This window comes from Agelaius tricolor, unplaced genomic scaffold (genome assembly GCF_023055355.1).
Source record: "Agelaius tricolor isolate 1412-34295 unplaced genomic scaffold, bAgeTri1.0.p SCAF_28, whole genome shotgun sequence".
Taxonomy (NCBI): domain Eukaryota; kingdom Metazoa; phylum Chordata; class Aves; order Passeriformes; family Icteridae; genus Agelaius; species Agelaius tricolor.
In genome coordinates this window covers 5,674,063-5,699,451 of record NW_027269288.1, presented here as the reverse complement: position 1 = coordinate 5,699,451, position 25,389 = coordinate 5,674,063, and the positions used below count along the sequence as shown (strand labels likewise).

Genomic DNA, 25,389 nt, shown 5'->3' with positions numbered 1-25,389 from the left:
TACAATCTCTGTCTAGGACAGCTATACACCTTTACCTGTATCTACACTTATGTATAAATATATGAAAATTACAAATACCTGTGTGTCAGTGTACACATACACAAGAATCAATACACCTATACAGCCATACAGAGATATGGAGACATAGAGATGTGTAAATATCTGCACATGTATGTGCATATATTCAAATTAAAAACACATTTATGTGTATTCTTACATACACATACATGTATGTGTCAATACACCTCTGTAAATATAGATCTATACATCCATACCATGGATAGATCTATCCTATGTACATATATCCATTATCTACCCATACCTCTGTCTGCACACACACTAACAAGTATATATGTACACAAATACACATCTATTAAAACCACAAATACATTACATAGACCTGTATAATATACAGATGTATATATAATATGTACAGGTACACACCCACGTAGCAGTACCTAAATAAATCAGTATTTACAGCTGTGTATGCTCACATAAAGATAGATATGCACACATGTAGATCTGAAACAGTTCTGTGTATATCTACACATGTGTACATAGATCTACACAGGTGTAAATGAAAAGGTACACGTGTGGGGGTGATGTAGACATGTGTACATATATATGTGCACCATGCAGAGATAACAGTAACTGTAGATACATGACATTCTCATGTCTGTCTGTGTCCATGTGTGCATGTCCCTGTGTCTCCATGTGCATGTCTGTGTACCTTCCTGTGGACATGTATGTGTGTGTGGACAACAGGGGTACCAAGACCATGGCCAGGCCCCCCCACCACCCCTTCCCCTGCCAGACTGCACTGCGTCCTTCCCAAAGGATTTATTAAAACACAGAACAGAAACCGGGACACACAGAGCACAAAGCGGATGCAGGGGCGTTGCTTACGGCTGCCGGTGCCACCACGCTCGAGGCATCCCCATCCCAGTTCCAGCTGTCCCCTCTGTCCCACCCACATCCCCTCCATCTGCCTGCCCCAAGCCCGGCACATGTGGACCCTCAGCCACACCACAGCAGTGCCAGGGATTCCAGCAGGGCAGCAACAGGCGTGGGCTTGCTCCAACACCACCAGGATGAAGAGACGGCCCTTAGGGGGAAGCTGGGGAGCACAGCCGGCCGGGACATGGCACCACTGGCCTCCACTCACCCCTACACCTGCCAACACAACCAGACAAACACCGCAGCTCCAGCCCTCCCTCCCTCCCTCCCCTCAGCCCACCTTCCCCAGACAAACTCTTCAAGTCTTCAATAAGAAAGTGCAAAAAATGTACACGGACACAAACCCCCAGCCCCGCCGCTCCCTCGGGGGCTGCAGCAGGCAAAGCACACTTGAAGCGGGAGTGGGACAGCGCGGCAGTGCCGGCAGCAGCAGCTTGGCTTCCACGCAGGCAACGCTGGCACAATTTCCCTGCCGACCTCTGGCAACAGCGGCTCGTGGCCAGGGACAGGGGGCTGTCCCCCAGGGCTGCTGTGAGAAGAGAGGAGGGCTGTCCATAAGCCAAATCTGGACCCTCCCCACGTGCCAACCCCACCTGGGATGGGCTGCAGGATCTGCTCCCACCTCCATTGTGACTGCTTGAGGCAGAGGCCACAGTCAGGTACTGGCACTGGGGGGCAGCCCAAAATGGAGCTTCCATTTAGCCCCTCACCCCTTCAGGTTCCCCATCAAACAGAGCACAGAGAGCAGGAAGTACAGCCTTACCTCGGCTAGGAGTGGGAGCTGCAGGCAAAAATCATGGGAACTGCTAAATATCTGTGGTGACAGAGGAAACACCTTGCTCACTAGTGTCCTTTGGCAGCACTCCTGGACCACCCAAATCCACACTCTGAATTTCTCTGCCCAAGAGCAAAACCCCAACCTACCAGTCACATAGGGTCCCAGAGGCATCTGGCTGTAGTTGACAATCCCACCTGGCCCAGGACCGCGGAAATTTGGCCCAAAGCTGTTGTTGAAGATCGGGGCAGAGCCAAAGGAGCCCTGGGGAGGCAAGAAGGGAGAAAAGACATGGGCCTGCAGCTCTGCCCTGACCATGACCCTCACAGTGAGGGCTCTGTGCCCGTCCCCACAGACCTGGGCAGCTGGATCCCCTCCACGGGTGGCCAGGCGGCTGAGGATGCTCCGCTCTGACATCTGCAGCCGGGCAGCCACGGGCGGGATGCGGGACAGCATGGAGGGCAAGCGTGTCACATCAGCCTTCATGTCGCTCAGCAGCTCCTCAAGCTGGTTCAGCACTGCAAGTAAAGCAGGAGCTACTTGGGGGGGTGGCTGTCAGACCCAGCAAGCTGAGAGGAGCAGGCAGCTCCTGGCTGAGAGAACACAAGATGGGGCTGGCTTGGCTCCCCAGGTGAGGGTGGGGAACCCTTCCCAGCCTCAGAGCAGACTCCCCCAGCCCTGCAGGCACATACCCTTGTGCAGGACAGCGTTGGCAGGCTTGTTCCCAGCCAGGGACTCTTTGGAGAGGTGCTGGTGGCTCTCAGCAAGGCACTCCACTTCTGCCAGCCGCGCGTTCAGTGCCATGGCCGGGTGACTGGGGTCTTGGGTCATGTTGAGGTACGCCGCCCTCCGCAGCTGCTCCTCGATCACCAGAGCCTGCTCCAGCAACTGGGAGGAGCAGAAGACAAAGGATTCAGGACCAAACCCTGCCCCGCTATAAACCAGTAAAAACAGAGCTCCTTACAAAGTCCACTCCCCATTTCACTCACAGAAGATGCTGGCAAATTACCCCCTGACTTCAGGGTGCTGCTCTGGTCCTCCCACCAACAAGGACTCACCAGCCCTGGACCTGCCACTCGCCTTAAAACGCCGGGCAAGGAACTTGTTCTTCATCTCAAGGTAGTTCCCCTTGTGTATCTCTGACTTGAAGGGCTCGTTCAGGATCACGTAGCGTGGGTCATTCTGGATGTCCTGCCAGCGGGCATAGCCATGACTGGTGTGGGAGAAGTGTCAAGGGCAGAACCAGCCAGACAACAGCCTGCCCACCACCCCACAGTGATACCATGACCCCAAACCCTCTTCCCTGCTCATCACTGCAGTTCCCACACCCCCAGAGAGGCCTCTCTAGCCTCGCTGCCTCCCGCTCTGCCAGGTCAAAGGGTACGTGACAATTCCTGCCAACAGCCAGTAGTCGTGTCGGCGGTGCCAGATGTCGTAGATCTTGCCAGAGGACATGGCAGCCCTCTCCTCATTCTGCCACAGCGTGTGCAGCTCTGTGGAAGCAGAAGGGAGACAGCCTGGTCAGGCAGCTGGACTGCAGGTCAATGCACAGCACGTGGGCAGGGTGAGTGATGGAATCTCCCAGGAGCACAGGCACAGTGCAGACCCAGGTCTGCTGCTGCCAGCAAAGCACCAGCCCATCCATGGCCCATCACCAGGGTCACATTCCTTGAACAGGTTCAGAGCCTCTGCAGCAGCTTTGCAGAACAGGCCAACACCTCACCTCTCACTCTTACCTGTGAAGCCACCGTCGGCAATGTTGAACATGAATCTGAAATTTATGTTTCTGTCATCCTTCTTTCCCTCCTCCTCTTCCTCTTTGTCACCATTTTGCTGGGCATCACTTGGTTCCTTCTCCTCCTCCTTGCCATCCTCTGCTTGGCAAACACAAGGAAATGGCCTGTCTAATTGTGCTCCACCATTAGATCCACCCCTGCCCCAGCAACAGCCAGTCACTGCTGGAAAAGCCACCAACCCCTCCCAGCAGGTCCCATTGTTAACACAGGCAGTGCCCACCCCAACAGGGTCTTGTTCCCACTCGTGGCTCCTGAGCACCAAGTGGGGCTGGTGGCATCTTTGCCACCACCCTGTGGCACGCTCTGTCACTGTGCCAGGCACTGGCCTCACTCTGGGAATTCTTCCCACTCTTCTCTCTCCAAAGCCTCATGCCTCACCTGGTTTGACTTCTTTATCCTCCCCCTTCCCTGGGCTGCTGCTCAACTCTGCCTTCTCCAAAGGCTTCTCTTGCTCTTGAATCCCCTCGTCTGCAGGAGGGAACAGGCCTACAAGAAGTGCTTGACATGGAAAGTACTCTGCAGGGAACAACCTACTTATCCAGACAGAGTTTCCCTTTTAGGGTAAAGTAACTATTGTTTGTACATTCAAGATGCTCAAAGAGAACATCCTTCTGCATTTTATCAAATAAATGTATTTAGTTTTCCCTCTTCCTTGAGACATCTGAAGGAACAAATGCCCCCCAAAATGACCATTTCATGCAATTTACAACTTGTTTTTTCAGGAATTTCTGCAGGACTTTGTCACATTCAGGTTTCCCATAGTGACACAGAGAAGATACACAGCCTCACCTTTCACCAGGGGCTCAGAAGAAGGCTCAGCCTTTTCACAATCCTCTTGCTTCTCTTTCCTTGGCCTCTCCTTGCTGTCACAGCTTTCTGGGGGCTCTTCACTCTCCACCTCAGCACTTGCAGGTACCTAAAGGCCAAGCACCCATCCCAGATCAGCCTGGCCCTTCCTTCCCCCTAGGGAGTACCCCAAGCTCCCAGGCAGAGCAGGGAAAACTTCCTGGAGGAGATGCTGAACAAAGCCACCTCACCTGGCTGTCAGACACCTTCCTGGGCTTCTGTTCCACTGGGTCCTTTTCCTCATGGAACCCCAGTTGTGCTTCTGTTTTGTCTGTAGGAAGAGCAAAGCTCAGAAGCTGTTGAGCAGGATCTGATGGGTAAAGCACCTGCAAAGCCTCCTGGAGTCTTGGCCCACCTGCCTCCCAAGGCAGACCCCAGCCACAACCCCCTGGATACCTGCGAGGGCCCCTGGTCCTGTGTGTGTGTGTGCTGGACTGGCCGGGACAGGCGTGTTGGGATCTGAAGACACAACCTCGCTGGATCTCTTGCTCTCTGGGCCCTCAAGAAGCAGGTCTGGGGTGCTGTACTTCCCATTGACATGCTCAAACTCCTGGACCTGGGACAGCCACACACGGTCAGGTCAAACAGAGCAGGGACATTCCCACCTGGTGCCATGGAGTCAGCGTGTCCAGGCTGCTCACCCACAGAATGACCGAGTGGCAGGATTGCTGCACCCACCCCATTGGGAAAAGTGTCCTGAACATTCTTGAAAAGGCCCATTCATAATTTTACTCACCCACCTTCTTCCTTACTAGTGACATGACCCCGATGCGGGTGAGCACGTGCTGGCGAGACAGCCCTTCCCGGGGAACGCCGTCCGCAAAGGTCTCAGCACCATCGGCCCCAGGCTCACACAAATGTCTCATAAACAGGGACACATATGCCCTGCAGGCAAGCCAGACTTCAGTCCTGGCCCGTGGCCTCCCTGCCCAACCCAGCACACACAAGATCCCATCACCCATGGATGAGGAAAGTCTCACCCCCAGGGAGGGAACAAGAGAATGAAACAGACACTGCCTCCCCAAAAAGAGCCCACAGTGAAGGGGTGCAGGCTCCCAGCCCTGCCTGCCTGTACCTGAACTCCTTCTCACTCTTCCCTCGCAGATCCCGGACCAGCCAGTGGGAGTTGAAGGCATCCTGGGGTGGCATTCCCCAGCGCATGATGGCGTTCAGGAACGCCTTGCGCTGCCGGGCGTTGAAACCCAGAACCTGCAGGAAACAAAGGATGACAGGGTGGCCTCAAGCAACACAGGGCTTCCTGGAGCCTCACAGCTGTGACAGGCATTGCTGGGCCAGGGCTGATGTCCCAGTGATTCAGCACAGAGGGATCCAGCCCTCAGGCAGCCCGGGCACAGCATTGGCCGTGCTCTGGCTGAGGCTCACCTCGATGTTCCCCCCAACTCTTGCCAGCAAAGGAGGGAGAGGTTTGTCTCTGTCAGTCTTCAGCTGTCTCCGTGATTGTCTTCTGCCACCTAGAGCCAAGCAGCCTCAGTGATGGATGGGCCAGGCACCAAGGAAAGACACCTCATGTGCCCCAGGCTTCCTGCCCTCCCTCCTGATGGGAGCAGAGCCCATCAGAGCATCTGCCCAGACTGCAGGGTCCCTTCCAGCCACCACTCCCCAGGCCAGGACACTCCTCTGCCCTTCCCAAGCAAGGGAGGACCATGCCTGGTCCTCGTGGTGGAGCAGACCACAGTCCTGCAGAGGCCAAGGAAGAAGCTGGCTGCCTCCCCTGCCCTGGAAAGCTCCTCACCTGATAGAAAGCAGGGACACAGCCCCCTAACAGAAGCCCTGGGCACACCAATCCCTCCAACCCAGATATTTCTGATGCTTCCAAATCCCAGGGAGTATTAACAAATACATCAACTCACTCTGGCCTTCTGGCCTCTCTTCAAAGTCTTCATCCTCATCCTCAGAGCCAATGGAATACTCTGACTGGTTGTCAGAGAGCTCGTCCTGCCACTCTGCAGAACACAAGGGAGGCCAGGTTAGAAGGCCCTGCCTGGGGGGATGTGCTGGACAGGCCAGAGCCTGCTTGTGGGTACGACAGACATTCACTGCCAGGCAGCAGGAGAGGGGGACACTGCTACAGGAAATCATGTTCTCAGCTTTTACAGAATTAACATTCTGTTATGCAGCAAAAACCAACTTTGAAATACTTTGCCCGCAGACATGTCTTTCCTAGATTCTTCCAGCAAAACCAGAGTTTAGAGACCAACAAATAAAAAGAAAAAAAAAAAATTGAAAATTTCCACACTGGCAAGTTTAGGAATCTGGGAAGTACAGATCCAGGCAATCTACCAACTGCAGAGACACACCAAGTGACAGCTCTGTCTGTCCCAGCCAGGAGCCAAGCACCTGTGGCCGTACCTTGGTCCTCCTGTGAGGTGTCATTGTAGTTGACCTGCTTGCGGATTCTCTTCCCCTTCCCCAGGTTCCTGGCCAGATCCTCCTGCTGCTGCTCATAATGGTGCCGCAGCAGCTTCTCCCAGTAGTCAGGGTCCACATTCTCCTCTTGCTTGATGATCTCCCGTTCCACCTCCTCCTGCAGAGCCACAGACAGGGAGCTCAAGCAGAGAGAGAGAGCAGGGAAGGTCTTGCCCCATGCAGGGACAGGAGAGGGAGCAGAGGGAACAAGGAGGGGATGTACAAAGGGGTGATTGTAAGACATGATACTGATCACATTACCACACCATCCTCTTCTCTCACAACATACTGAGCCACTTTAAAGGAGCTGAGATACTCATTCATGTTCTGCAGCTCCGTGTCATCCGTCGCATCCTGGTTTCGGTCCAAAAGCTTCGAGATGGCAGCATCATCATAGTGGATCACACTGCTGTCATCTACATCCTTATTGTCACCTGAGAGCAGAGCAAGGGGAACAGCAGCACAGATCAGGGGGCTGGACAGTCTCCTCCAGAGCCAGGCAAGCTCAGGTGAGGGGATAAGTCCCAGCAAAGAGGGGCTACACACCTGGTGGGGTGCTACCATGCTTTTTTTTCATGCCAGGGGTTGCTGCACCCCCTTTTGCTGACAGTGTGTCCGAGAAAGGGGTAACAGCATCAGGCATTGCAATCCTCTGTCCCTGAGACACCATGCCTGTGGCACAGGGAGAGAACAGTGAGCCCCAGCAGCTCAGAGAGAGCCCTGCCCCACACAGAGCATTCCCACCTCACCTTCCACATCACCCAGAGAGAGCCCTGCCCCACACAGAGCATTCCCACCTCACCTTCCACATCATCCTTGAAGAGTTCTTCTGTCCCAAACTTGAGGATGTCATCCAGCTCTTGTTTGGTCATGGAGCCTGACTTGGAGCCGAGCCCCGGGCGCACCACCAGGTGTGTGAGCATCATCTTCCTCTTGGCCACCTGGGTGATGCGCTCCTCCACGGAGGCCCTGGTCACGAAGCGGTAAATCATCACCTTCTTGTTCTGCCCGATGCGGTGAGCTCTGCTGAACGCCTGCAGGCAGAGGGTGGAGCTGGAGAGGGTGGCACCCTGCCACGTGGACAACAGGGCCATGCTTCTCACCCTCCAAGCTGCATGAGAGGCACCCGGTTGAGGACAAGTGAGAATGTCACAGGGGAGAGCCAGTTTTATATGTCAGGGGTCTCCTAGGCTGCAGAGAGGCCAGGAGAGGGTGAAGGAAAGGGACTGCTGAGCAGAAACACCCACAAACACAGGAGAAAGTGTCAGCAGCTCTCAAGAGCAGATACTGAAATCCCAGTGAGGGTGTGCAAAGAGAGGGCACAGCCAGAGAGGTACTTACTACACAGGAAGGAAAAGGGAAAGTCAGAAACCTGGATGTCATTGTGGGGATTCCAGTCAGAATCATAAATAATGACAGTGTCGGCCGTAGCAAGGTTTATGCCCAGACCACCGGCGCGGGTGGAGAGGAGGAAGCAGAACTGCTGAGCCCCAGGAGCTGAGAACGACAAACCCAGAGGTGGGAACAGGTGAGACAGAAGGAAGCACAGCTCACAGAGAGGAGCAGCATCATTTCAGAGGGACAGAATGGCTTCCAAAGCTGACAAGCAAGAGGCACGGGTGTCAAGGAGTGAAAACACATCGCTCCCTGCGAACCAGGTGCTGCAGAACCCAGCTCCAGAGCAAAGGGGAAGCTCTGTCATCTGCTGAGGTCTTGGAGGGAAGGGCAGGAGCCCCTCCAGCTGAACAGCTGCTGGCACACTCAGGGTTCCTTGTGGGAACCAACTCAAGGGCTCAACGGCGTGGTACGAGCAGCCCCACCGTGCCACAGGGAGCCAGACCTGTGAGTGTGGCACAAGCTCTGGGCACTGGCAGACAACCTGCTGCTGGCCACACACTGTCATGCCCCCCATGGCCCCCTCAGCAAGGCAGGAAGGTGAGTACCATTGAACCTGTCGATGGCCTCCTGGCGCAGGCCGCCGGTGATGCCCCCGTCAATGCGCTCGTACTTGTAGCCTTCATACTCGAGGAAATCCTCCAGCAAATCCAGCATCTTTGTCATCTACAGGGCAAGGTGAACCTGGCATGAGAGGGTCTGCATGGCCAAACAGCCCTGCCTCCCCTGGGGAGCTGCCCTGCCCCAGCATGGTCCTTGCCCACAGCCCAGAGGTCTCAGTCTCGGTGGCACAGCATGGCCAGCAAAGCAAGCACAGCCAACAAGCACAGCCAGAGGAGCAACACTCACATCCCATCTTCTACAGGCAACTCTGCCAGCAGGAAGGAATTGTGTCTGACTGTCCCTCCCCAAAGAGGAGCCTCGTGATTGTTGTCTCTTTTCTATCCTGAGCTAACAGCTCTTAAACACGACAGGCAGTCCCTCAGGAGCGAGCTGGGACAGCCCTTGCACCATTACTGCTGTGGCTGCCTGGGGGAGAAGCTGTCACCAGCTATTCCACCTATTTCTGTCTGTTCCCAGCACAAATTTCCCATACATAATTTAAACAAATTCCTTTTAAAATGCATTTATTATTATCCCTCCCTGCTCTCACCTGCGAGAAGATCAGAACTCTGTGACCGCCATCCCGCAACTTCTTCAGCATCTTTTGGAGCAGCATCAGTTTCCCAGAAGATTTGACCAAAGAATTCCCATCATAAGATCCATTGGGCAGCACAGGGGCCTCCTGTAAAGGTACCATGGTCAATGCTCACAAGGACAACCTGCATTAACCTCATGGAGGACTTCACTTGCATTTCCAAAACAAAAAATTAAGTCCTTGTATGAAACCACTCGCATGGAAACCCACAGTGTTAACCAAAGCAGGATTATGGAAGCAGCTGCCACTCAACACTCTGAGACATGTCCAAGGGTGCAAAGGCAGGGGACATACCACAGCTGCCACAGGGAACAGGTATGGGTGATTGCAGCACTTCTTCAGGTCCATCATGATGTTGAGCAGTGAGACCTGGTTCCCACCACCTTTCGAATTCAGGGCTTCAAAGTTCCTTGTCAGTATGAATTTGTAGTACTTCCTGCAGGAGGGAAGATGGGACAGGCACCGTGTTAGCTGGGGCAGGTGTGGGACTGGCACAAACGGGAGGGCACTGAATTAAACCCCCCTAGTGTCACTGGAGATGCAAAAGGGACATCTGGAGGCTTTTAAAAGCAATTCAGCACCTAGGGCTGGGTATTTCCAGTTGCTCTGGAGGGATCTCAGCCCTGGCAGTGGGATGGACTGAGGGGCACAGGACCTCCACCACCTGCTGGGTGCCAGCCAGGGGGAAGAAGTGACAGGCCCTTCCTGGAAGTGCCCTGAGCTGCAAGAGATGGCACTGAGGCTGAACAGGTCAGCCCAGCAGAACCAGAGCTGGGGCAGCAGCAACGCTCCAGGCTGGCCCAGGCACGCCAGCAGCACAGGCCATGTCCTAGTGCCAGGAATGGGAGAAGGGGATTCATTGTTTTCTCTGTGCCCCCAGAGCCACACTGGCGGCCTCCCACGCCCCAAGGACTGCACAGAGCCCAGTTCAACCACATGGAACATTCCTCTCGGTGAGACACAAAGTACTCCCACTCTTCCTGCAGCAGGCCCCAGGCCAGCAGGGTGCCTGTGACCCCTCAATCCCCACTGACACCTCACCATGCCGGGGGGGAAGCCAGACACCCCTGGAATCACTCACTTCTGCATCTGGCTCAGCTCCACGCGCACGATCAGCTCCGTCTTGGCCGGCATGTTCTTGAACACGTCGGCCTTGAGCCGCCGCAGCATGTGGGGACCCAGCAGGTCATGGAGCTTTTTGATCTGGTCCTCCTTGGAGATGTCTGCAAACTCCTCCAGGAAGCCCTCCAGGTTGCTGTGGAAGCAGCCAGAGCCCCATGGCACTAAGCAACAGGGGCACGTGAAAGCAAAGGGATCTGCAGATTTATGACTTAAAAACCAGGGCAGAGTTCTCGAGGCACAAGAGGAGACAATGCTCGTGAGGAGCCACCCTGGGTAAGTGCAACTTACTTAAACCTCTCTGGAGTCAGGAAATTGAGCAGGTGGAAGAGCTCTTCCAAGTTGTTCTGGAGCGGAGTCCCTGTGAGGAGCAGCTTGTAATCGATCTTGTAGCTATTCAGCACTCTAAAGAACTGGAAAAGAAATAAGTTTGGGTGACAAGGACTGCAAGGAACCAATGTTTCACTGTGGACTCTGCAGGGTGCACCACCTACTTTGGACTGGTTGTTCTTCAGCCTGTGTGCTTCATCCACCACCAGACAGGCCCACTCTATGGAGCCCAGCACTGCCTGGTCAATGGTGATCAGCTCATAGGACGTGAGCAGGACGTGGAACTTGATCTGGGCTTCCTTCTGGAGGAGCAGAGGGAGAGAAAAGCTGGGATAAGAACAGCCAACAGGACAGCCTCCACCTTTGCTGCTGCTGCATGGGATCCAAGATGAGAAGGGCTGCACTGCCTGGCACAGAGCTGAGCTGTGCCAGCAGAATACCCCAACATGAGAACCAAGCAGGGGGCTACAGATATAGAAAAGCTCTGGCAGAAATCTGTAAAGCTCATCACAAATCTTCTATATTTGTAAACAACGCCAGCTTCCCTCGGTGGGAAGCTGATCAGGGACCCTCTCCAGGTCAAATTCTCCTCTGCCTTTCTTACTGGGAGGTAAAGGGAAGTGTGATGGTGTTCACAGAGGTCTTAGGATGAGGGAAGAGACGAGGATCTGACTCCATGTTTCAGAAGGCTTGATTTATTATTTCATTATATATATTATATTAAAACTATACTAAAAGAATAGAAGAAAGGATTTCATCAGAAGGCTAGCTAAGAATAGAAAAGGAATGATAACAAAGGCTTGTGACTGACTGAGACAGTCTGGACAGCTGGGCTGTGATTGGCCATTAATTAGAAACAACCACATGAGCCCAATCCCAGATGCACCTGTTGCATTGCACAGCAGCAGATAACCATTGCTTACATTTTGTTCCTGAGGCCTCTCAGCTTCTCAGGAGAAAAAAAATCCTAAGGAAAGGATTTTTCAGAAAATATATGGTTACAGGGAAGGGGCAGGCACACCCTCAGCTCCCACCTTCATCCGGAACACCTTCTTCCCGCTGCGGATGGCGTTGTCCTCAAAAGAAAACTCATTTTCCCGGATGACCGAGCGGCTCTCCTTGTCCCCCGTGTAGGTCACCACGTAGAAGTCAGGTGCCCACATCTCAAACTCACGCTCCCAGTTGATGATGGTGGAGAGGGGGGCACTGACCAGGTATGGCCCTTTTGAGTGGCCCTGCTCAGGGAGACAGAGCCCAGGCTGATCTCCCTGTACCCAGCAGCTCTCAGCCACCCGGGGGCTGCTGGGTGCTCCACTCACCTCCTTGTACAAGGAATACAAGAACACAATGGTCTGCACCGTCTTCCCTAGCCCCATCTCATCAGCCAGGATTGTATCTGTCCCTTGTGCCCAGGAGAATCTCAGCCAGTTCAGCCCTTCCAGCTGGTAAGGGTGCAGCGTGCCTCCCGTGGCATCGATGTACCACGGCTGCTTGTCAAACTTCACTGTAGGCTGAAAGGAGAGCCACGGCACAGAGCAGTGAAAACCACCTGCCCCTCCTTCCCCTGAAGCCAAGCACATCCCTCTTTAGGTTTGTAACATCCAACAGCTCCAAAAGAGACACAAACACAGTCCCTGGCACAGCCCAGCCCCCGGCTCCTCACAGCAACACCACTCCAGAATTTGTGATGGAAACAGGGTCCCCAAAGGAACCAGAGAAGGGCACAGACAGCCCACCCTCCCTCCAGGTTCCCATGCCACCACACAGTCCCCACCACTCTCACTCACATCCACAAGAGGTGTTTCTGGAGGCTTTTCCAGCTTCTCCTCTTTCAGCTTTTTCCCTTTCTTGTTCAGCTTCTTCAGAGGGCGCGTGTCCTCCCCCAGCATCAGCTCCCTGTGACACCCAGCACACAGCAGGGATGGCAGGGGGTTACTCTTCTCTTAGCTCTTAGACAAGGGACAGAAACACCTCCCTCACTCCATTTCCCCTCTCCCCACAGAAGCTCTTCTGGCCCTGTTAGCACGGGCACTCACTGATTTTCCCCTCCCAACAGTCCACAGAGTCTCCAGAATGAAGAACAGCAAACACAGAGTACTCTGGTTTTCCCCAAAAACAGGCAGCATGGCCACAGAGACCATGAATGTCATGGCAGTGCAGACACAGGGGAAGGGGAGCACAGGCTGGAAAAGAGCAGGTGGGATTGCCCAGCAGCCCTGAAATGGCACATCAGGAGGGCCAGCCTTCCTCAGTGCTCTTTGAAGATAAATCACTGCAAGCAGTGTCAATGTGTTCAAAATGAGGCACCTCTGTGTCCCCCTTGTCCCAAACCTCTGCAGGGGCTGCCCTGGCTCTGCCCAGCTCCCCCAGCTGTGGGCTCATACCTGTGGTTCCAGTAGAGGAGTTTGAGGTTCTCATAGTAGGGGATGTCTATGTCATCGATCTCCCAGGTGCACTGGTCATAGGGCAGGTCCTTCCACTTGATCAGGTAATGGATGTCTCCCTTCTTATCAAAGCTGTAACACAGGGCACAGAAAGCTGATGAGCCCCAGGGAACAGCTCTCCATGATCTGCCTCTGCAGAGCTGGATGCTTCATCCTCTGCCTTCACTTACAGACCAGGACATCCAAACTGAGGTAGAAAAACAAAATATCAACACTTGCAGCAGAAATGTCTATTCAGCTGTGAGTGTGTCAAACCATTAAGCTTTACAGGCTGCTTTTCCTTTCCACTAACAACCTCATTTCCCTGTTTCACCAGGCCTGGATGGATACCAGTGCTTCCCCTCTCACCTCCAGCATTCACCACTCTAGGAAGTTCTGCTCACACTAAAAACAGAATAAACACACTTCCAAGTGTGACTCTGTGCCTACAGGGAAACCTGCTGCCTTGTTAGTGGCCAAGGTAAAGCTCACATGAAATCAGACAAGCAGCTTTAGTTCTTTCCTGCCACACAGCCTTCCAGCAGAGCTGCTGCTGCTGCTTGGTATTTCAAGCTGCCACTTGAAACGTAGAAATTGAACAAAAACATGTCTCCAGCCACTCGATGCAGAAAGCCCATCTGCACAGAACATCTCATTCACAGGGAATTTCTTCTACAGAAAAGAAATATCAATGTCAAAGCTCTGTAAGAGAGCTGGCCACATGCTCCAACTCTTCCCCTCAGCATCAGAATTTACAGAATGGTTAGGCTGTAACAGGACCCAAACAGTATGACTGGGAAGAGTGGAACACTGTGCATCCACCTTTAGGAAATTGGTTATAACTCTATTTTCAATGTGTAACATAGCAGAAATGAAAATAAGGCAGCATGGATCCCCTTCCAGCCTCAGCTTCAGCCCAGAAGCAAACCTCCAAGGCAACAGAGACCCCAGCACAGGCCAGAAGCTGAAATCCCACCAGCCCAAGGTTTTGGCCTTGCAGAAGGATGGCAGAATTTCCCTCAGGCTCCTGACCTGTGGTTCAGGATGCGGTGGATCATCATCCACTCAGGTTTGATGCCGTAGCGGTAGAACCGCTCCTCCATCTTGGCATACTGGGGGTCCTTGTTCTTCCTCTTCTCCCTCTGGCTGTCCTCGTCCCCAGAGCCGTAGTCAAAGGCCGGTGGCTCATCCATGTCGTTCTTGCGCTGGTAGTTGCGGTACATCACGGTGTGGTACAGCTCCAGCTGCAGCAGGACAGGGCCACGCTCAGCCCGGGGCACTGGGCACAGGGCTGGGCAGGGGCTTTACACCAACGCCACAGGGGCTCACCTGCAGCTCCTTGACCCAGGAGCAGTGCCAGTAGGACAGGCCTGCCCATTTCACAAAGAACTCTCGCTCCGGGATCCCCTCCAGCGCCTTGGGCGGTGGCAGCGCCGGCTGCGGGGCGGCGGCGGGCGGCGGCGGGGCGGGCGGCGGCTCCCTCCAGGCCCAGTGCAGGATGCGCTGCACTTTGCCCTTCAAAGGAGGGCACTGGGGGCACGGGGGCAAACAGGGAAGAGTTTAAGGTGAGACCCTGCCAGGGGACACAGGGAAGTGGTGGGGGGGGCAGAAGGGGGACCTCAGTGCTGAGCGGACAGCAGCCAGCACAGGGTGCCTGAGAAGTGTCCGTGACACTTCTGCATCACCCATGGGGACAGGTCTTGCCACCAGGCAGAAAAGGCCCCTCTTTATAGGCCACATGTGGAACAAGGCTTGACATGCCATCAGAAACCAGGCCGGGAAGCTGCCAGCCAGCAATTCCCACAGGGAGACCACAGAGGCAGCAGAGCCTTCCAGAGCCACCCCGCACCCTCAGGCACATGCACCTGGCAGTGACACTCCTCAGGGAGGGGGGGTTTGGGGCACAGAGCAGGGCTGTGAGGGGCAGCAGCAGCCACTGGCAGGGCAGGCAGGTGTGGGAGCAGGGACAGAGTAAGGAAAGGGAATGGCAGTAACACTCACAGTACAGCGTGGGCAGAGCCATTCACCGTTTGGGATCTCTGGCAGCGGTGGGTTCAGGCAGTGAAGGTGGTAGGAGGACGGGCAGGTGTCACAGCACAGCAGCTCCCCTCCGTCCTTACACACCCGGCAGAACTCCATGTGGTCATCCTCCTCCTCCTCCTCCTCGCCACCATCCTCTTCCTCCTCCTCCTCCTCCTTCGGCTCCCACTGGATGCCCTCCTTCTCCTGGGGAAGCACAGCCAGTGTAACCCGAGGGTTTCCCCCACCAGGCCACCCACTCCCAAGGGACCCCGACCCCACTCACACAGTGGGGGCAGCTCCACTTGCCCTCGGGGGCCTTCTCCAGCTCGGGGTCCAGGCAGACCAGGTGGTAGGCGCGGGGGCAGGTGTCACACAGGATGATCTCCCCGCCCTGCTGGCACACCTCGCAGTAGTCCTGGTGGTCGGTCTCGTACCCGTCCCCCTCTTCAACTGCAAGCAAGGGACAGGGGACAGTCAGAGGGGTGGCAGAGCAGCCAGCTCTCCCGGAGGGAATGGGACACGTGCTCCTCTACCATACAGTTAAGGAAATAAGGACAGCATTTCACCTCAGACCCCTCCTGTTAATTCCCACTACCTCTCTGTCCCTCAGCAGCACAGTTCACCTTTGCACACAGCATCATCTCACCTCTGTCTCTCTTTCTCTCTCCACACTGTATCATCCTTTGGTTCCTTCAGGCTCTCAATGGAGAATGCCAGAACCTGGAGAGGTTGCAAGGGAGGCCGGTCAGAGAAACCTCCCCAGGCACCAGCACCAGCTGCAAACGCACCATGCAAGGGTGACATGGCCAAGGACAGGACTCCTCTCCTGGGACTACTCTGCTCTTCCTCAGGGCTCCCTAGCACAGAGGCAGGAGCACTCTCAACACAGCATGGAAGGGAAAAGGAGCAGAGGAACGAGGCCTTGCAAGGGCCAGAATGGCTCATCTCAATTCCCAGCTCTGCCACAAACTCCTGGCATGGAACTCCAACCTTCCACTCCTCCAGCACGCAGCAGGAGCTGCCTACCTCCAGCACCAGGGCCCTCACAAGGCCACAAAGGCACAAGCAATTCCCTTCACACACACCAGACATGGGGCCAGCCAGCCAGCCCAGCCTTACCAGCCAATGGGGAGGCTGGCCAGTGTCAAACCCTAACTGATCCCCAGCTCAGAAACTGCCCTTCCATTTCTTGGAAGCAAAAATCCATCAGAAAAGCTAAGAAGCCAAAGGATGTTGTGCCTGGATCTGAACTATTTCATCCCAAACAAGGACACAAGACAGAAAAGCAACATGCTCAGCACAGGGGGCTGCTCTGCAGAGCAGCACGAGGACAGAGGTGCCATGGCACAACATCCACCTGGGAAGGGATGAAGGGACACACACACAAATGTGGTCACACAGCCACTGGCAGATCCTGACAGATCCTTTCCATGGCTCACATGCCTCCCTGTCCCTGCATGGCTACCACAGCTCTGCCACCTGCCTCTGCCTGACTGCACACCTCACACAGACAAAACATCCCTCACCCTCACACAGCCTCACCCACAGCCTGCCCTGCCCTGCTGGGAGCTCGCCACAAGCCACATCTCTCCAGGGGCTGCTCCTCAGAAAATCACTTCCCTTGAAACCCCACAAATTCCTGGCAGGCACGAGCCCCCCAGCAGCAGGGCCTGGACACCAAGAGAGCACCTCACACTGCACTCACACAGACAGGCACAGGCACATCCTCAGTGCCAGACACAGCCCGGAGCCGCACGGGCCAGGGGAGCACCATCAGAACAGGGAAATCCAAACAGAACAGGAACAGAGTACAAAGGATGGCCTACTCCTCTTTTTCTTTTTCCTCTTCTTCCCTCTCTTCCCCAGGCCAGCTGAGCACTCAGAGCGCATGGAGGAGCTGTTGATGCTGGCACTGTCAAAGTCGGATTCTTCCCGTTCCTCCTCTTCGCTCTGCAGAGGGGAAAAAGCAAAGCACACCCAGTCCAAGTGCTGGCATCCCAGCTGTCATTCCACTGCTGGGACTGTTCTCCTGGAGAGGAACAACCCTATAATCCCACTCTGTGCATCCAAAGGCCCCTTTTTCCAGATCCTGGCAGAACTTCGCTCCCTCTCTCTGTTTTGACACCCATTTCAGCCCTGCCATCCCTCCTGTGTCCATGCATGCAGGCATTCACTCCTGGCATTCCCACAGCACGAAAGGAGTCAAAACTGGGCACGAAAGGCCCAGCATTCCATGGAGTCAAAACATAATAATGCATCTGAATTCTTATTCAAGCATGCAAATCCCCAGCCTGCACAATCCTAACCAGGTGCTCAGGCTCCTCCTGATCTTTGTGACTCTCTGGAAGGTGAACCTCCTAGAGCACGGGAGGAATTTTTTGTGATACATGATTGAAAATCTGCAGCAATGAAGCTCTTTGTGACTCTCTGGAAGGTGAACCTGTGGCTCTAGAGCACGGGAGGAATTTTTTGTGATACATGATTGAAGATCTGCAGCAATGAGTGGCTCCTGCCCTTCAACCTTCAACACATGGATGTGCTTGCAAACAGGTTGTGTTATGGAAATTAGAGCTGGAACTGCAACAGAGTGACCTGAGGGGGTTTGACCAATATTATCAACACCTAGAAGAGCCCCACCCCCAGTCACTATTATCTAAGGAAATTATTCTTTAAAATGCTGTTAACTCCTTGAAACACTCCTGATACTGGTGCACTGAGAAGAGCCCAGTGTGCTGTGGCTGGGCAGCTCCAGCATCCCAGGCAATGCCACGGGACTCCAGCTGCCGTGGGCAGGCCCTGCTAATGCAATTAAAGCATCCCAGCATTCTCTGTGATGCACGGTTCAGCTGCAGTGCAAGCCCTGAAGAATTCCTTTGCAAATGAAATCTGAAATGATGGCATTATCACTGCTGAAAGTAAACAGGGTCACGTGGTTTTAGCAAAAGCTGTGGCCAGACACGAGTCTCACAAATCTGAGCCTGGACAGGGGTGCAAGGGGATGTGCTGATCAAGGCCCCAAAGAGGGGCACAAGTGAGGCTGTGACACCCCTGACATGGGGTGGGTGTACCTCCCCAACAAGGGTTTGTCACAGTACCTCCCTCCCAGACCCAAAGCCCCACAAACTTACAGAGGAGCCCTTTTTCCTTTTGCTGGAGATTCCTCCAAACCGAAATTTCAAGCCTGCCATCTTTTTCCCTTTCCCCTTTTTCTTCCCGTCTTTGGAGCCCTTGATTTTCTTCCGTACACCTGGACCTGAAGAAATGGAAAACTTGTCTGTTACTCTATAAACAACTGTCACCCAAAATCACCCCCCAGCACAGCAGAACAGCACCTTCCCAAGGCAGAACACAGCACAAAGGGAGATCCCCCTACTTTCCCACTACTGCTCAGCTTAATTAATTGCCACAAACTACCAAACATCCAGCAGACCCAGAGGCTTGATCTGCCATGGTTCATGAACCATGAAGAGGTTCAAGGACCTCTGCAAGGCCAACAGGAGCTGCAGACACCACTCTGGTATAGAAATGTGCCCCCTGTTGACAAAACTATCTTTTGTCCCTTTAAAAAGGAAAGAAGCCCAGAAGTTTCTCTCCTCAACTGGGTAAAAAGACATCTTAGGTGATGCCTAAGAGCCTTCACCTCAAACTTAAGGACAGCTAATTGGACAGAAGCCAAAAAGTCCCACCTAGGCAATTTACTAGAAAAAGAAGAGAACGAAGAAACCAATGGCTTTTGTGAGGTGTTTTACCAGGAGCAAGAACCTCTTGCACCTAGCTCGGTTTTTCTCTGTTTGTTATTTTGCCATTTATTAAACCTTTTCATTTCCAACACTGCAACAGAAGCCATCCTGCTGATTTTATGCCTCCAAAAGTAGCTGAGCTATCTTAGGTGAGTAATAGACCTCCAAGAGCTCATGAGACCTGGCTCGAGGAGGCTCCTATTACCTTCTGGAACCCTCTTTTCCTCCCTGGTTTGCTGAAACTTGCGCTCTGCAGCCTTGTGCCAGCTCTGCTGGCAAGAGCAGCCCCCCACAAGTGCTACCCACCCTTTCCCTCCTTGGTCTTGGCCTTCCTGATGACAGTGGGCAGGGCAGAGGGCTGGGGGCTGGCAGGGAGTGCTGGGGAGATGGTGACAGTCTCCACAGCTGCAGCCACAGCGGCCGCAGCCGCCGCCGCCGAACTGCCCTTGAAGGGGTTGTTGGCACTGAACTCTCGCCACTTGGCACCCAGCACCGTCATCATCTTGGACATGGGGATCTTGGGGTTCTTCTTGGCAATCAGAGGCCTGCAGGGGAGAGGGAGAACCACGATTAGCAGCGCTGTGCTGTGTGTCTGCTCCTGCACTCACGTGCTGGTGCTTCAGCAGAGAAGATGTGGCAGCATAAGATGTGGTACTTCAGCCCAAAAGATGTGAGAAATTCCCAGCAGGAGTTTCATGAGGAGGCAGCAGAAAGCAGAGCTTCCTCAAGCAAATGTGGGCAAGGGGGAGCACACCTAAATCTCCTCAGAGACTTCCCTTCCCTGAAATACCTGCTGGGCTCCAAAAGGCTCGTGGTGCAAGCAGAAATTCATTAACACTGTTTTTCTCATTAAACTTTTCAAATAAGCATACACAAAATATTGGGCTTTGGAAATTCATTAACACTGTTCTTCTCATTAAACTTTTCAGATAAGCATAACAAAATATGGGGGTTTGGAGAGCAGGAGAGACAAATGCTTCAGCTGTTTTCCAGTCAATCCTCCAAATAAATGGAGTTCTGAGGACTGAGTTGGGAGGAAGAAGCGACAAGGAGCTGGTGATGCAGAACTGACTTCACAACTTCATCTGCTGACTGAGCAATGCCCCCAACCACCAGGATCACAGTTCCCTACCTGAGGAACTGGCTGAAAGCTTTGTAATTCGTCAGAGTATGGTAATCCTCTTCTGAGAAAACGTAATCTACGTCATCGAGACCCCATTCCTCCATGAGCTGGGCTGAGCTCTTGGGCTCCTGGAGATTTAGAGAGTCATCATTAATGCAAACTCTGCAGATGAGCAGCACAAGGCTGGCTCTGTCATGTGCTCCATATCTCCCTAGTCAGTGATATGCAGGGATTTGTTTCTGGGATTTATTAAATAGCCCAGGCAAGCGCTTAACAAATTAATGTTTCATGCAGTCCCAAGAAACAAATTAACAAGGCACCATGGAAATGCTCCCCACCATGTAACACTATGCAAGGCCTTGGCAGGTTTCACAGCTCCAAGAAACTCAACTTCTCCCTGCACTCAAGATAAATACCAAGGAAATAGAACTTTTCCTGTCCCGGTCATACACCTGCAACCTCATCCTTGCCAAACCCAAGGGTTTCCCCTGAAACCCTCAACTCCCCTTGTCCAAGCCTGGCTTTAGGCACTAGCACCAGCTCTTTTGTACCTTTAAACTTCCATCCTCATTGTCATCCTCCTCTTCATCCTTCTTCTTCCGTTTTGGCTTTTTCTCCTTCTTGTCTTTCAGTTTTTTCTTCTTCTTTTTGTTGGGAGAATAGTCACTCCCTTCACTTTCTGATTTCTCCTCCATCTCCTCTTCATTTTCTGACATTTCATCATTGCTCCCCTAAAACAGAAAGGGACAGTGAAGAACAAGCCTGTCCCCACTTCACTCTCCTCCCACATGAAACTGCCCATCTCCAGTGGATGCATTCTCCTTCCACACAGTCAGAAAGGAGCAGGCTTTGATGGCCACACTCTCCTAGAAGAGCCAGAGCAGGGACTGCCCAGGAGATATTTTTGTTTATTTCTAGAGAGATCATGACCCACTGCACAACACTGACTGTAACAGAATTAATTACCACCCCAAGGAATGTGGCTGCCTGCTGGGCAGAGCACTCAGGTAACTCCCTGGGCTGCCAACACACACGGCCAGGGCATGTCCAGCTGTGACCGTGTTCACAGGGGTCCTAGGATGAGGGAAGAGATGAGGATCTGAACTCCATGTTTCAGAAGGATTGATTTATTATTTTATGATATATATTATATTAAAACTATACTAAAAGAATAGAAGAAAGGATTTCATCAGAAGGCTAGCTAAGAATAGAAAAAGAAAGAATGATAACAAAGGCTTGTGGCTCAGACAGAAAGTCTGAGCCAGCTGACTTTGATTAGCCATTAATTAGAAACAACCAACATGGGCCAATCCCAGATGCACCTGTTGCATTCCACAGCAGCAGATAACCATTGTTTACATTTTGTTCCTGAGACCTCTCAGCTTCTCAGGAGGAAAAATCCTAAAGAAAAGATTTTTCATAAAAGATGTCTATGACATCCAGCCTCCTACCAACCAGCACACCCAAACCCTTCTCAGCAGGGCTGCTCATCACCCAGCCTGGATTAATATCAGGGATTGCCATGATCCAGGTGCAGCACCTGCACATGGTTCTGTTGAACTGCACGAGGTTCCCTCCTCGCTTGTCCAGGTCCCTCCAGATGCCAGCCGGTCCCTGGGGGCACTGAGAAGCACCAGGGCTCGGCAGGGCTGAGGGACAGGCTCCAGCCAGCACAGCGGACAGCGCCCAGCCCCATCCCGGCTCCCTCTGCCCCTCCTGCCCGGGATGCTGATCCCGGGGCTCGGCCGGTCCCTCCCGGCTCGGAGCAGCCCGCGCCTCTCCTTCAGCAGGGTTAGGAACAGCTGGAATTGGGCACAGGATAATTGGTTTCCATGGGAACTGCTGCAGTACAGGTTGAATCTCCCTCTCCGCTGCCTTCCCTGCCAAGGACCTTCATCTGCCTGTGCTGGGATTCCAAACACAGCCGGGCTGTTCCGAGCGGGTTTTTTTCCGCAGGATTCGCGCATCGCCTCCAGCTCTGGCGAATTCCCGCGGCGGGGCAGCCCAGACAACACCCGGGGATCGCAGCAGGCACAGGCACCGGGCTCACACCACAGCCTGCACTTCACTCCCACCCTCCTCTTGCAGGGTTCTAGTTGCTGGCAGCTTTAGTTTTGGAGAAATCCAGCAAAGTTTGCCCATTTCTAGCTTGGCACCACCCTGTCGGCCAGAGCGAGTGGCTGCAAATGGAGGCCATTTTCCATGGGAAGAAGAAGTAATTTCCCCAGGGTCTGGGTATCAGAAAAAAGGTGGCATTTGGGGCTCTAAGGGCTTGCCTGGTCCTAGTTGCTGGCAGGTTTAGATCTGGAGAAATCCAGCAAAGTTTGGCAATTTCGAGCTTGGCAGCGCCCTGTCGGCCAGGGTGAGTGGCTACAAACAGAGACCATTTTCCATGGGAAAAAGAAGTCATTAGAGAGAGTCCTCTAGCAGGGGTAAGGCTCATCTGCCCCCAAAACCCTCGAGAAGGAAAAGGAAGCCCCATCTTTTACCCCCTGACCCCGAGGGCAGCCTGGGTGTTGCCTCATGTCAACAGCTCCAGCACCAGCTTCTCCCTGGCTTTGACAGAGGAGGGGACAGTCTCCCACAAGTGGAATCTGGTTAGAGCTGCCCACACAAGGCATTAATTTAAAAAAATAGGGGCTCTCAGCCTGTTATTTCCTCCCCACCCCCAGCTCAGCAGCAGCCAAGCTCAGCACAAGCTGCACACACGGCTGCAGGGCTCAGGCAGGTCAGCAGCAACACCAAAGGGGCAGAGGCGAAAACACCTTGGAGTTGTGTTTTATTTTCTCCCTCTCAGAAAACAGCATAGAGAAAAAAACTGTGCCTAAGAATGGGAGAGGTAGAGGGGGCAGAGGGCCTGTGTGGTATCTGCAGAAAGAGAACATCACCATGGCCACGATGGAAACAAGCTTCCTTGGGGCCAGCAAGAGGCAGTGCAGGATGGAATCGCCTGTCTTCAAACCAGCAGCTCATCACACTCCTGCCCACAGCACAAGCACCTCAATCCAATACCCCATCCAGCCCCTCTGTTTACAGCTCCCTTGGCAAGGGGGGCCGTGCCCAGCTGTGCTGGGTGAGCAGCTTCTCCCCAGCCCCAGCAAGGGAAGTGGGGGGCTGAGGAACCATCACTGCTCGCCCTTTCTTCCCAGCAGCCTGGCATTCAGGCAGGAAAAGGGCCAGCACACAAGATGTCTGCTTCTGTCCTCGTGTCCAGCACTGTGTGGGGATGGCACAGTGAGGGGCAGAGCCCATGTGGCACAGGATCAGTGAGCAGTGCCAGGCAGCCTTCTCGACCCAGCAGCACAGCTCCACTGCAGCCTCAGGCCTGACCCCTGAGGACACAGATCCTCACCTTTGTTTTTTTACTACAGAAGGCCTGAGAGTCCTTCCCTGTGCCAAGCCCTCGAGGCCCCTGGACCATGTCATTGCAAACAGCTGGAATGAGGGCAGCCAACACCAGCATCCACAGAAACCTCAAGCCCTGCCCCGATCATGTCCCAGCACGGTGGTTTGCATCTCCCTCTGTGGGAACATGAGCCCCAGATGCTGTGTTGGTGCAGCCAGATTTACTGCTGTCCCCAGAGGCTGCACTGGGCAGGAGGAGCTCAACACATGGGGCTGGACAGTACCACTGCACACATCAGTGTGAGAGCTGAGCTGTGCCTGTGGGGCAGGAGCCTGCATCACTGCCAGCAGGCATGGAGGCACCTTCTCTGCACAGCCGCTCCCCAGACAGGGCACACTGCCACTCCTGAGCAGCCAAACTGGGAAAGATACACCAGGGGCAAAAGAGACACCTCCCCAGGCTGGGAGAACACCTGCTCAGTGAGGGAAAACCCCAAGAATGACCCTTCTTTCCATCCACAGAGACTCAAGAGGTGCTTGCCAGCAGCACTGAGCTGCTGCCTCTGCGCCACAGCTGAGGAGCCCCAGCCCTATGAGAAAATGCAGTGTTACCTCCTTCTTCCTCCTCTTGATTTTGGCAGCCTTGCCATCTTTCAGCTTCTTGGATTTCTTCTTTTTCTGTACCACAACCTGGTCTTCTGCAAAAAACTCATCCAATCCTTCCAGCACCCCATCATCTTCTTCTGGGGACAAAAGGGACAGCTCACATGGACAGACTGCACAGGCACAGGACACCATGCTCACCACGACAGAGGAGCACACCTGAGCAGCAGCTTCAGGCCACAAGACTCAGAGCTCTGTGGCCTCTCCTGCAAGGTAAAAGCACTTGGCTTTTACCTTTCTAATCCCAGGTAGAGCTCACAAAAACACAGTGAGTGGAGGAGAGGAAGGGTTCATGAGGAAAATGGGTGCCACAGCTGCCAGGCTGTTCTGGGCTGCTCTCACCAGCTCAGGGACCCAGCCCTGGGCAGAGGCACTGATGCCAGTGCACGCCTCCCCTTCCCATCATTATCTCCCCAAACCCAATGCATCCCAGCCAGTCTCCACACAGCTTTAGGCCTGTGTCTTTATTTTTGATTTCTGAGCTCACACAGCAACACCACTTTGGGGTGGTCAGGACGTATTGACCACTCGACTTCTGAGAGGCCCTGGCACAGGCTGCCCAGAGAAGCTCTGATGCTCCATCCCTGGAAGTGTTCAAGACCAGGTTGGAGAGGGCTTGGAGCAACCTGGGATAGTGGAAGGTGTCCCTGCCCATGGCAGGCGGTGGCACTGGATGCTCTTTAAGATCCCTCCCAACCCATCCTGGGATTCCATGATTCACTGATTCATGCTGTGCTGCTTTAGGTCTGACAGGGTGGGCATCGCTGCACCAAGCCCAGCCCGGGGAACCAGCCGGTCCACGGGCACGGCCCGAGAGGGAACCGGCTACCGAGGAGCCGGCACAGACCGCTCCGGTCCGGGGAGCGCGGATAGCGGGGAGCGCCCGCGGCACGGCCGGACCCACGGGGAGCGATGCCACCGCCCCGCCCGTGCCCCCCGCCCGCCGCCGCCGCCTACCCGACACATCCTCCTCGTTGTCCGCGTCGTCCAGCAGGTCCCGGGCGGCCGGCGGGCCCCGCATGCCGGGCGGGGCAGCGCCCGCCCCGGGCCGAGCGCCGGGGCCGAGCCGGGTGCGGCCGCTCCGCGCCAAGATGGCGAGAGCCGGCCCCGCCCCCCGCGGGGGATACGCCCTCTGCCACGCCCATCGGAGCTAAGCCACGCCCCCTCTGGCACACCCCCTGCTCGCCGCTCCCCGAAAAGCCCCAAATCCCCCCAAAATGACCCCCGGAT

The 25,389-nt window shown here is 54.3% G+C and overlaps 1 protein-coding gene across 7 annotated transcripts; it reads right to left on the bottom strand.

Annotated features, from left to right (window-relative positions):
* Window positions 1-825: 825 nt before the first annotated feature.
* On the bottom strand, window positions 826-25,297 carry CHD5 (chromodomain helicase DNA binding protein 5). Of its 7 annotated transcripts, none has more exons than XM_071449088.1 (42): window positions 25,117-25,297; window positions 24,109-24,239; window positions 20,703-20,882; window positions 20,161-20,279; window positions 19,335-19,573; window positions 18,417-18,541; window positions 17,115-17,238; window positions 15,572-15,738; window positions 15,268-15,492; window positions 14,596-14,796; window positions 14,299-14,510; window positions 13,228-13,359; window positions 12,631-12,739; window positions 12,163-12,354; window positions 11,878-12,078; window positions 11,008-11,145; window positions 10,805-10,926; window positions 10,476-10,649; window positions 9,689-9,830; window positions 9,350-9,481; window positions 8,745-8,862; window positions 8,174-8,298; window positions 7,604-7,835; window positions 7,348-7,473; window positions 7,063-7,235; window positions 6,745-6,919; window positions 6,246-6,338; window positions 5,758-5,846; window positions 5,450-5,583; window positions 5,115-5,259; window positions 4,771-4,930; window positions 4,566-4,645; window positions 4,318-4,444; window positions 3,907-4,014; window positions 3,469-3,609; window positions 3,117-3,225; window positions 2,813-2,945; window positions 2,425-2,620; window positions 2,090-2,250; window positions 1,882-1,996; window positions 1,721-1,771; window positions 826-1,486 (listed from the first exon to the last, which is right to left on the bottom strand). In XM_071449088.1, the coding sequence occupies exons 1-41, from the start codon at window positions 25,178-25,180 to the stop codon at window positions 1,764-1,766; spliced, it is 5,877 nt and encodes a 1,958-aa protein (XP_071305189.1). In that variant the 5' UTR covers window positions 25,181-25,297; the 3' UTR covers window positions 826-1,486; window positions 1,721-1,763. The 7 variants fall into 7 exon arrangements, with proteins under 7 accessions (XP_071305189.1, XP_071305190.1, XP_071305193.1 ...); XM_071449089.1 differs by having other exon boundaries at window positions 826-1,483; XM_071449092.1 differs by having other exon boundaries at window positions 3,907-3,996.
* Window positions 25,298-25,389: the final 92 nt, after the last annotated feature.